Here is a 12,086-nt window from a genome sequence, read left to right on the forward strand (position 1 = left end):
CTGACTTCAGATTGGCCCAGCTCCAGCCATTGCGGCCATCTGGGGAGTGAACCAGCAGATGGAAGACCTCTCTCTGTCTCTCCCTCTGCCTCTCTGTAGCTCTACCTTTCAAATGAATAAATAAATCTTAAAAATCATGTGCGATGGTTATTTCCTTTAAAAATTTTGTTTATTTATTGGAAGGCAGAGTGACAGAGACAGAGAGAGAGAAAGAGATCTTCCATCTGCTGGTTTACTCCCTAAATCGCTGCAACAGCTGGGGCTGAGCCAGGCCAAAGGCAGGAACCAGGAACTCCATCCCAGTCTCCCATGCAGATGGCAGGAACTCATGTACTTCAGCTATCAGCAGCTGCTTCCCAGGCACTTTAGCAGGAAGCTGGATAAGAAGTAGAGTAGCTAGGACTCCAACCAGCTCTCCAATAGGGGATGCGAGCATCCCAAACGGCAGCTTCACCTGCAGTGCCACAATGCCAGCCCCTAGATGGTTATTCCACTTGTTCGCCTGGAGTTACTACACCAAGTAATGTTCTGTTGCTCAAGTTGGGAGGTGATGGGCTCAGGGATTCATTTTATGTAATTATTCATTATATTATTATTCAGACTGCAGATACAGTTACTGTTGAATATGTGATATCTCATAATTTATTTATTCATTTATTTATTTACTTGACAGGTAGAGTCATAGACAGTGAGAGAGAGAGACAGAGAGAAAGGTCTTCCTTCTGTTGGTTCACTTCCCAAATGGCCGCTATGGCCGGTGCTGCGCTGATCCGAAGCCAGGAGCCAGGTGCTTCTTCCTGGTCTCCCATGTGGGTGCAGGGGCCCACGCACTCAGGCCATCCTCCACTGCCCTCCCGGACCATAGCAGAGAGCTGGACTGGAAGAGGAGCAACCGGGACTAGAACCCGGAGCCCATATGGGATGCCAGTGCTGCAGGCAGAGGATTAACCAAGTGAGCCATGGCACCGGCCCTTGATATCTCATAATTTTTAAACAATCTAAGACAGGAAGGTCTGATATACATTTAAATAGGCATTCCAGAAAGAGAGAATAAAAAGAATGGAACAGAGGCAAAAATTAAAGCAATAATGGCTGAAGTTTTCCAAGCTTAGTTAAGGGCATATGGCTTAAGAGACACAAATCTCAAGTAGTATAAGTGAAAATAAACGCCTATCTATTCACACACCAGCACAATTTAATACCCAACACGAACAGAAAATCTTAAAGCAATCCACAGAAAGGACAGGTTCCCTACAGAGTGTGTAATTAGACTGTGAGCAGACTTCTCAAAAGCAATTATAGAAACAAAGAAACAGGGAAATATCTTGCAGATACCAAGAAAAACAATAAACCCTACATTTTATACCCAGATAAACTATCATCTAAGAATGATGGCATTAAAAAAAAAACCAGCAAACTAACAAGAGACAGAGAAACTTTACCATGTATCATGTATAGATATTTATTAAAAGAATTAAACTCTCGGATTTATCACAAAGATTTCAAAATTAATCTCAAAGAATTGTATTCAAGGAGTTCAGGAAAAGAAAGTGAGCTAGGAGAGGACTGGGCTACAAAGCAACAGTGAGCTCCCGAGGGGTAAATACAAATAGGTACTGACTGCGAAACATCAGTAACAGCGACCAGCTGGGGCACAGTGAAAACAGCAGAAATGCTACACAGCAAGAATGCACACCACAAACGGGCGAGAATCAGAGTTACAGGCTTCAGGACCCTTCTCAAGAGAAAAGCAGCAAAATCAGCTCATTTTGGACTTTAAAAGCATTTTAAAGTTAAGGGCAAACACTAAAAGGAAAGAAAGTGTGTAGCTTCCAAAAAGGCAAGCAGGGAGAGGAGGTGGAGGGAGCATTAGAATAAATTTAAAAAAAAAAAAAAACTCATTAAATAAAAAAAAAAGGGGAGGAAAAAACATAAGAAAAAAAAAAGAAACTAGAAAGCACAAAATGAGATGGAAATAAAACCAGTCATCAATCATGACTGTAGCAAATGCAAATGGATTAAATGTAGGAGAACACAAAACATATCTCAAAATATACCAAGGAATCAATATCATGTTGAGTATGTTCTGAGTAGAATGCAATACTACTTTTAATTTTTTTTTAATTTTATTTATTTATTTTTTTGACAGACAGAGTGGACAGTGAGAGAGAGAGACAGAGAGAAAGGTCTTCCTTTTTGCCATTGGTTACCCTCCAATGGCCGCCGTGGCCGGCACACCGCACTGATCTGATGGCAGAAGCCAGGTACTTATCCTGGTCTCCCATGGGGTGCAGGGCCCAAGCACTTGGGCCATCCTCCACTGCACTCCCTGGCCACAGCAGAGAGCTGGCCTGGAAGAGGGGCAACTGGGACAGAATCCAGCGCCCCGACTGAGATTAGAACCCGGTGTGCCGGTGCCGCAAGGCGGAGGATTAGCCTAGTGAGCCGCGGCGCCGGCGCAATACTACTTTTAACAGAAAGATATAAATCCCAAATTCCCAAACATTCTAAAGTTTTAAAATTAAGTAACTCAGACTGAAAAAAATCACAATGGATAACATAAAAGTTAAAAGTGAACAATAAATACATGACATCAGAATGTACAGGATACAGGAGTGGGCAATGAGGCAGAGCGGGTTAAGCTGCCACTTGGGAAATCCACAACACACATCAGAGTCCCTCATTTGAGTCTTGGTTTTTCTATGATTCTTTAAAAAAAAAAAAAAAAGAATTATTTATTCTGAAAGTCAGAGTTACAGAGAGAGGGAGAGATAGAGAGATCTTCCATCTGCTGGTTCACTCCCCAGATAACCACAATGGCTAGCGCCGGGCCAGGCCAAAGTCAGGAGCCAGGAGCTTCATCTGGGCCTCCCACATTGGTGGTAGGGACCCAAACACTTGGGCCATCTTCTATTGCTTTTCTCAGGCCATTAGCAGGGAGCTGGATCAGAAATGGAGCAGCCCAGATATGAACAGGCATCTATATGGAACACTGGTATTGCAGGCAACAGCTTAACCTGCTATTCCACCAAAAAAAAAAAAAAAAAAAAAAAAAAAAAAAAAAAAAAAGGCAGCCTCTACCTCAAGCTTTTTTTTTTTTTCCTTAACTTATTTATTTATTTGAAAGTCAGAGTTACACAGAGAGAGATGAGAGGGAGAGGGAGAGGGAGAGGGGGAGGGGGAGGGGGAGGGGGAGGGAGAGGGAGAGGGAGAGGGAGAGGGAGAGGGAGAGGGAGAGGGAGAGGGAGAGGGAGAGGTCTTCCATCCGCTGGTTCATTCCCCAACTGGCCGCAACAGCCAGAGCTGTGCCGATCGGAGTCAGGAACCAGGACCTTCTTCCGGTTCTCCCATGCGGGTGCAGAGGCCCAAGCACTTGGTCCATCCTCCATTGCTTTTCCAGGCCATAACAGAGAGCTGGATCGGAAGTGGAGCAGCCGGGACCAGAATGGTGCCCATGTGGGATGCCAGTGCTGCAGGTGGTGGCTTTACACGCTAAGCCACAGTGCTGGCCCTACCCCTTGCTTCTACTTTTTTTTTTTTTTTTTTTTTTTGGACAGGCAGAGTTAGACAGAGAGAGAGAGAGAGAGAGAAAGGTCTTCCTTTTCTGTTGGTTCACCTCCCAAATGGCCGCTACGGCTGGCACTATGCCGATCCAAGGCCAGGAGCCAGGTGCTTCTCCTGGTCTCCCATGTGGGTGCAGGGCCCAAGCACTTGGGCCATCCTCCACTGCACTCCTGGGCCACAGCAGAGAGCTGGACTGGAAGAGGAGCAACCGGGACAGAATCTGGCATTCCAACTGGGACTAGAACCCAGGGTGCCGGTGCCGCAGGCGGAAGATTAGCCAAGTGAGCCGCGGCGCCGGCTTCTGATTCAGCTTCCTGCTAATGCGCCTGGGAAAGCAGTGGATGATGGTTCAATTGCTTGGGCCCCTGCACCCACATGGGAGACCCAGAAGAAGCTCCTGGCTCCTGACTTTGGCTTGGCCCAGCCCCAGCCATTTATTTGGGGACTGAACCAGCAGATGGAAGACCTCCCTGTTGTCTTTCCCTCTTTCTCTGTAACTCAGCCTTTCAAATAAATAAAATAAATATTTAGAAAAAAATTATTACCCTGATAAAAAGGAGTTTGAGAGAAAATTTTAAGCTCATAAGGTTTACAAATATTGATGCAAACTCCTCTTAAAAAAGAAAAAAAGGTAAATCAAATTCACCAATGTGAGTTGCTCTCTAAAAACATAAGCAAAATGAAAAGGCAAGTTACAAACTGTGAGAAGATACATGCACCAAACATACCCAACAAAGCCAACAAAAAACCTGACAGAATAGTGGCCATAGGACATGAGCCAAGAATTTATTTGCAAGAAAGAGATCTAAGAATCCAACAGATGTAGAAAAAGACACAAATCTCACTGGGCAATTAAACATACGCGCTGGCAAAGGTGTCAGGCGGAGGAACTCACGCCAGCTGCTTACAGGAGACAAGCTCGTTACAACTTCCTGTGAGGGCAATTTGGTAGCAGGCAGAGGTGAGGGTGTGGACCCCAGCAGCACCACTTCTGGGTGCTCTGCACGAGAGAAATGCTCCCATATTTGCACAGGAAGAATACTGCAGCATTGTTGGAAACAGTGGCAAAAGCAAATGCAGTTGCACAGCCCTCAGTATAGGAATACATATCTCATAAAAGCTTGACACAGAATAAAAATGTAAAAGATACACACATCATAAAAATATGACACATATTTGAGGACCCTTAGGGAAGGAAAAGGGGACGTGCTCTTTTAGGTACGTCTGTTATGCTTTACTTTTTTTCAAAACAGGGATATGAAACAAACATGGCAAAATGTTAACAACCTCTGTTTAATCTTGTGAGATATGGGTGCCCTATTATTTGATATGCTTATTTTGAAAAAAGGGGTAACTATATAATAAAGAAGAGAAACGGGCCGGCGCCGTGGCTCACTAGGCTAATCCTCCGCCTTACGGCGCTGGCACACCGGTTTCTAGTCCCGGTTGGGGCGCCAGATTCTGTCCCGGTTGCCCCTCTTCCAGGCCAGCTCTCTGCTGTGGCCAGGGAAGGCAGTGGAGGATGGCCCAGGTCCTTGGGCCCTGCACCCCATGGGAGACCAGGAGAAGCACCTGGCTCCTGCCATCGGATCAGCGCGGTGCGCCGGCCACAGCGCGCCGGCCGCGACGGCCATCGGAGGTGAACCAACGGCAAAGGAAGACCTTTCTCTCTGTCTCTCTCACTGTCCACTCTGCCTGTCAAAAAATAAATAAAAATAAAAATAAATAAATTAAAAAAAAAAAAGAAGAGAAACGCACCAATGAATTGTCTACTGACATTACCTTTAAAAGTATTTCGCTTCCAGGAAAACAAGTGCTCCTAACCAAACTGGCTTTCATCTCAGGGTCTCTGCATTCTTAGGCTCTCTCCAGAAAGCCACATCTGGCAGCCTGGATGGCAAAGGGTCATGCTGAACTCTGAACTTTGGACAACAACAAATGGGTTTTTTCCGTCTGAGCTAAGAGTTTTTGCTCAGATACAAAGCAATTTTGAGGGGAATCTGGAAGTACTAGGACTAGTTGTTCTTAATTACACACTAACAAGCTTACTAAATGACTTTTTTTTCCAAGTCAAAGCTAAACAACCCTAGCTAAAAGTTAATGGCCGTTCACTGGTATTCTTTAGTTGAGTAAGATGTTTGAGAATCATAAAGAACACTTCTGTGTTTCCACCTTAGCCCAGACAATTCTACCATGTAAAGCACTTCAGTACATCATTTTCCCAGGAACCTGAATGTCATTAAAAGGGCAACCCAGCTCTTTCCCCTGGCGCCTCCGAGGCGGTCAGCTGCTTCAAAATGAAGCTGAATATCTCCTTCCCAGCCACTGGCTGCCAGAAACTCATCGAAGTGGACGATGAACGTAAACTTCGTACTTTCTATGAGAAGCGTATGGCCACAGAAGTTGCTGCCGACGCTCTGGGTGAAGAATGGAAGGGTTATGTGGTCCGGATCAGTGGTGGGAATGATAAATAAGGTTTTCCCATGAAGCAAGGTGTCTTGACCCATGGGCGGGTCCGCCTGCTGCTGAGTAAGGGGCATTCCTGTTACAGACCAAGGAGAACTGGAGAAAGAAAGCGCAAATCAGTTCGGGGCTGCATTGTCGATGCCAATTTGAGTGTTCTCAACTTGGTTATTGTAAAGAAAGGAGAGAAAGATATTCCTGGATTGACTGATACCACGGTGCCTCGTCGCCTGGGTCCTAAAAGAGCCAGCAGAATTCGTAAACTTTTCAATCTTTCTAAAGAAGATGATGTACGCCAGTATGTTGTAAGAAAGCCCTTAAACAAAGAAGGTAAGAAACCTAGGACCAAAGCACCCAAGATTCAGCGTCTGGTTACTCCACGTGTCCTGCAACACAAACGCCGGCGAATTGCTCTGAAGAAACAGCGTACTAAGAAGAACAAGGAGGAGGCTGCAGAATATGCTAAACTCTTGGCCAAGAGAATGAAGGAGGCCAAAGAAAAACGCCAGGAACAGATTGCCAAGAGACGTAGGCTGTCTTCTCTGAGAGCGTCTACTTCTAAATCTGAGTCCAGTCAAAAATAAGGTTTAATAACGACAAATAAATAAGATTGTGTTTCAAAAAAAAAAAAAAAAAGGGGCAACCCAGTTCTATCCTTTCTATCAAAACAGCAATAACAAGAGCTAACACTTTCAGAGTACTTTTTTTTTTTAAGATTTATTTTATTTACTTGAAAGGCAGAGTTAGAAAGGTAGAGTCAGAGAGAGAAAAGTCTTCCATCCGCTGGTTCACTCCCCAAGTGACCGCTACAGCCGGAGCTGAGCTGATCCGAAGCCAGGAGCCAGGAGCTTCTTCTGGATCTCCCACGTGGGTGGCAGGGGCCTAAAGACTTGGGCCATCTTTCATTGCTTTCCTGGGCCATAGCAGAGAGCTGGATAGAATGTGGAACAGCCAGGACTCAAACTGGCGCCCATATGGGATGCAGGCACTGCAAGCCGGGGCTTTACCCCCCTGCGCCACAGCGCCGGCCCCTCGGAGTACTTATATTACATGCCAGGAGCTGTCGGAAGACATTTATCTGTGTTGTCACAACTCTCTATGAAACAAGAACTTTATTACTCCCGTTTTCTAAACAGAGAAATTGAGGCACAAGAAGTCAAGAATCGGAGCTCTAAAACATCATTGAGCATCTGCACTAGATATGGATAGGGAGAGAAAATTCCCACCACGCCAGGGGCTGTGAAAAAGGCACAAGAGCATTGTGGAAACTCTTGGCAGCTGGCCATCCAACACAGCGTTAGTGAAAAAATGACCCTGTGCGAGCAGCTGCTTCCTCTGGTGGTGACGTCACCATAAAATCTTACAGCAAATCACAGTGGCTTCGTACTGCAGCACGGAAGAAAGGGAACTGAGCACGTCTCTGACTGTGATAAAGGAACAAAAGTGAGGAGAAAGTCAGAGGGGAAAATGGCTTTTGAGTGGACACTGATCATTTGACAAATACACCGTTGGGTGTCAGCTGTCCTGCTTTCAAGGGCTGTACCTCGGAACAGCTTCTTATCCACAGCAAAATCACCAAAATAAAAACCCAACAACACATTCCACCAAGCACGGATGATTTAAGATGTGGAGCTGGGCACTATATACTGTCGAGAGCTGAGCTCAAGCACATGGAGACGGAAGAAAACCATACTAACATCGGCCTTATAAGGTCAAGAGAGGAGACAGCATTCTGAAAGGCATTGTGCACTAGATCTAATGAGAACGTGGTTTCCATTCATCTCCATGACACATACTCATTTATCATTCAGTGAATAAACTGAGGAATCCATGTCTAATTCACTCCATGGTGAAAGGCCATTCAGAAAGACGTCTACCACACGTCACGGTGACAGCACAGTTCACCTGCATCTCTAAGCAGCAAATGTAAATGAATGCTGACAATGCAAGGAAAGTTTATGAGAATATAATGCCAGCTTTCAGATATCTTTTTTGTCTAAAAAGTGATTTATTTTATCTTAAAACCCCCCATTAATTTTCAAAGGCATTTAGTAGCATAGCTTCGTTTTGGCTGGCCAACGGGCCCACTGTTTCAGAGAGGATTGGGCACCTCAGCTGCATCACCAGGAGCGTTACCTCTCCTTCTGCACAGAACTGGAGGTTTAGCTGGGAAGGTAATAAACAGCCACTCAGACTTTCACAGTCATTTTTGTTGATTCGCTGATTACTCACTGATCACATGTCATATGATAGCTTTTACTGCACCTCTCAACCTAAAACTCAGCAAGTGGTGAAAATGACCAACACAAGATTCCAAAACGCACTGGCCCAGGGCCCAGTTCATAAACTCATGGGACCTGGGTGAAATAGGTCAGGACGCTGGCTTACAGACACTACTATCTGAAAGATCCAGTGGCCAGCACCAGAGCCAAGCAACATGAACCCAGGGGAAAACTTGGCCTCTGGAGTGTGTGTACTGCTGGCACAGGAGAGGTGTAACAGCACAATTTCCACGTGGCTGGCCAGAGCTGAAGGCAATGGGTTCTGAGTCTGTTCCAGCCAGCAACCCTAACTGCTTTAGAAAACACCCTAGATACTAGTATTAGCATTTGCTTTGGGTTTGGGAAAGTCCTTAAAAATTTCAAAGCAGCCAAAAATCCCAGCAGAGCTCCTCAAGACCAGTTGGGTAACATTCTCCTCCAGTGGGGACTGGGGGAAAAGGCGAGGTAGCACTGGGGAGGGGTCAACACGGCAGCACTAGTGAATACACAGCTTTAACTGCTCCAGAAAGCAATGCTTCTAACTTTACAAAGACATCCTCTTTGGGCACACAAAATTCAGTAATTCTCAAGAAATGATATTTCTAGTTGTAAAGATATTTCCCACCAATTTTCAATGGAAAGCCATAGGGCTGGCTGGCGCCATGGCTCAATAGGCTAATCCTCCGCCTTGTGGCGCCGGCACACCGGGTTCTAGTCCCGGTCGGGGTGCCAGATTCTGTCCCGGTTGCCCCTCTTCCAGGCCAGCTCTCTGCTGTGGCCAGGGAGTGCAGTGGAGGATGGCCCAGGTGCTTGCTCCCTGCACCTGCATGGGAGACCAGGGAAGCACCTGGCTCCTGGTTTCGGATCAGTGCAGCGCGCCGGCCACAGCGGCCACTGGGGGCTGAACCAACGGAAAAACAAAGACCTTTCTCGCTCGCTCTCTCTCTCTCTCACTGTCCACTCTGCCTGTCACAAAAAAAAAAAAAAAAAAGAAAGAAAGAAAGAAAGAAAGAAAGAAAGAAAAGAAAAGAAAAGAAAAGAAAAGAAAAGAAAAGAAAAGAAAGCCACAGGGCTGCCACTGATAAGTGCATCTTACTTACTTGTCTCATACCTTATTAGAAAAAGGAATCCATATTTTAAAAAGTGCACTCACTCAACACGCTGAGGGCAGTACTATGCAATCAAAGTTTGAAATGTACACAGACAAACATGTTGAATTTCTCACAGATACCTTTCAACACAGCAGTTCCACTCTGTGGTGTGTTTGGTTTGGTTTTTACATTTTGACTTATTTGAGAGGCAGGGCGACACAGAAAAGCTCCCATCAGCTAGCTCACTCTCCGACAGGTCTCCCGCATGAATGGCAGGAACTCGAACTACTTGAGCCACTACCATTGCCTTTCAGTGTCTGTATTAGCAGGAAGTTAGAGTCAGGAACCAGAGCCAGAAACTGCAGCCAGGCACTCCAAAGTGAAACACAGGAATCCTAACCAGAGGCTTAATCACTAGGCCAAATGTCCATTCCTGGGGTGTTTTTCAGGGAGAGAATGGCGTATTACATATGTACCTACATACACTTTTACTTTCCCAAACTCTCAAAATTCAGCACTCAGATGCTTCCAGAATGTCCTATATATCACACAGAAAAAAAATTTTTTTAATATTTATGTATTTATTTGAAAGGCAGAGTTACAGAGAGGCAGAGGCAAAGAGAGAGAGAGAGAGAGAGAGGTCTTCCATCAGCAGGTTCACTCCCCAAGTGACCGCTACAGCCGGAGCTGAGCTGATCTGAAGCCAGGAGCCAGGAGTTTCTTCTGGGTCTCCCACATGGGTGCAGCTTACACTGCTTTCCCAGGCCATAGCAGAGAACTGGATCAGAAGTGGAGCAGCCGGGACTCAAACCAGAGTCCATATGGGATGCTGGCACTGTAGGCAGAAGCTTTACCCGCTACGCCACAGCACTGGCCCAACCAAATGGTTCTAAGGAGGGTTCCTTCCAAAGTGGAAACAGGGCTGGCGCAATGGCCTAGAGGGTATAGCTGCCGCCTGCAATGACAGCATCACATATGGGCCGTAGTTTGAGACCTGGCTACTCCACTTCCGATCCACCTCCCTGCTAATGTGCCTGGGAAAGCAGCAGAGGACGGCCCAAATGCTTGGACCCCTGCACCCATGTGGGAGACCCAGAAGAAGCTCCTGGCTCCTGGCTTCATCCTGGCTTGGCCCCAGCTGCTACAGCCATCTGGGGAGTGAGCCAGTGGATGGAAGATTCTCTTTATCTCTCCTTCTCTGTATGTAACTTTGCCTTTCAAACAAACACAAAATAAATCTTTAAAAAAAGAAAGAGCAGAGACAGGTAACATTTTGTTTAAGTCTCATAGTGGTACACTTTCAAGTTCTCACAATAACATGTTTTCACAAAGTGAATAAACTCCCATGGTAACAAAAGTGACAAGGATCAGTCAGATCAAACCTTCTCTCTTAAGAAGCTCAAAGTATTCCACAAACAATTTCCTTCTAGTCCACATTCTGGAGCACATCATACACCCCAACCTTTCTAGAGAGTGCTGAATCCAGGCCACTTTCCACACTGTCTCCCTTATCTAATCCCGCACAGGCAGCTGTCTCACTTCCCAGTACTTTTCCAGTTCCAATCTGCAGTCAGCCGCGTCTGGGATCCAGACTGGTCACACCACCCTCAGAGGAGGGGCCCAAGCAGTCCCACCCCACCCGGGGGAGGGTAAGGGAAGACATTTATGTTGCCTGACAACAGATAAAGATTTGCTCACCTCTACTTTGTATTTATCCAAATTTTAAACTAGTATCAAAATCAATGCAAGTGTGCAAATTTTCTTAATAAATACTCATTTCTGGCTTTGAGGCAATGTACCAAGAACTCCTGAACTCCCAGCGAAGAGAATCAAAAGTCAAACACGCGCTCAGGAGCAGAGGAGAGTTTTCAGCCCAAGCATAAGGGCTCCATTCACACTGTGCAGAGTTCAAAGCAGTCAGAAAGGATATCTATTGAAGTGGGTTTCCCCTTTTTTCCAACTTCCTTTTTCTTATGACAGGATTATTTATGATAGACATGTTCCGTAGGAAGCTCTTGAGCCCCTGCTGCTCCACAGGGAGGAGCTATAGAGCTTGTGGTCTCAGGACGGGGAGTGTGGCCTGGATAACAAGACGGGACGCAGCAGTAGACCAGAAAAACACCATATTATATGACTTAGTGACAGGCTGCTCACTGAGAGTGACAGTTCATGGTGCAGGAATAAGATATACCAAGGTTTTACTGTAAGGACACCAGAAACACCAACCTTGAGTTTGAGGAGGTATTCCAGAATAAAATGTACACGCTGAGTGACCCTGTGAGATAAGGCAGGGGGGCCCCTAAATCTGCCAGGGAGAGGCAGTGTCGTCCCGCAGAGACCTCATCTGTCTGTGAGTAGTAAGAACAGTCCAGGGCTGGCGGGTAAAGCAGCAGCCTGCAGTGTTGGCTTCAGTTCAGTCCTGGATGCTCCACTTCCACTCCAGCTCCCTGCTAACGCACCTGGGAAAGCAGCAGCAGATGGCCCAAGTGCTTGCGCCCCTGCACTCACATGGGAGACCCACAAGAAGCTCCTGGCTCCCGGCTTTGACCTGGTACACCTCCAGCACCAGTCATTGCAGCTATTTGTGGAGCGAACCAGAAGACAAAAGATCTTTCTGTGTCCCTCCCTCTCTGTGACTCTGCCTTTCAGATAAAGGAAATGAATCTTTTTTTAAAAGATTCATTTATTTTATTTGAAAGGCAGAGTC

The 12,086-nt window shown here is 46.0% G+C and overlaps 2 protein-coding genes across 3 annotated transcripts in view; one reads left to right on the forward strand and one right to left on the reverse strand.

Annotated features, from left to right (window-relative positions):
• The window catches only part of CORO1C (coronin 1C), a 70,755-nt gene that overhangs the window by 29,155 nt on the left and 29,514 nt on the right, over positions 1–12,086 (reverse strand). The gene's annotated exons all lie outside the window — the stretch shown is intronic.
• LOC108178879 (small ribosomal subunit protein eS6) lies at positions 5,806–6,663 on the forward strand. Its single transcript, XM_017350465.3, is given in 1 exon segment — positions 5,806–6,663. A coding segment is annotated over 1 exon segment (750 nt). The 5' UTR covers positions 5,806–5,861; the 3' UTR covers positions 6,612–6,663.

Source organism: Oryctolagus cuniculus, chromosome 21 (genome assembly GCF_964237555.1).
Source record: "Oryctolagus cuniculus chromosome 21, mOryCun1.1, whole genome shotgun sequence".
NCBI classification, from domain to species: Eukaryota; Metazoa; Chordata; class Mammalia; order Lagomorpha; family Leporidae; genus Oryctolagus; species Oryctolagus cuniculus.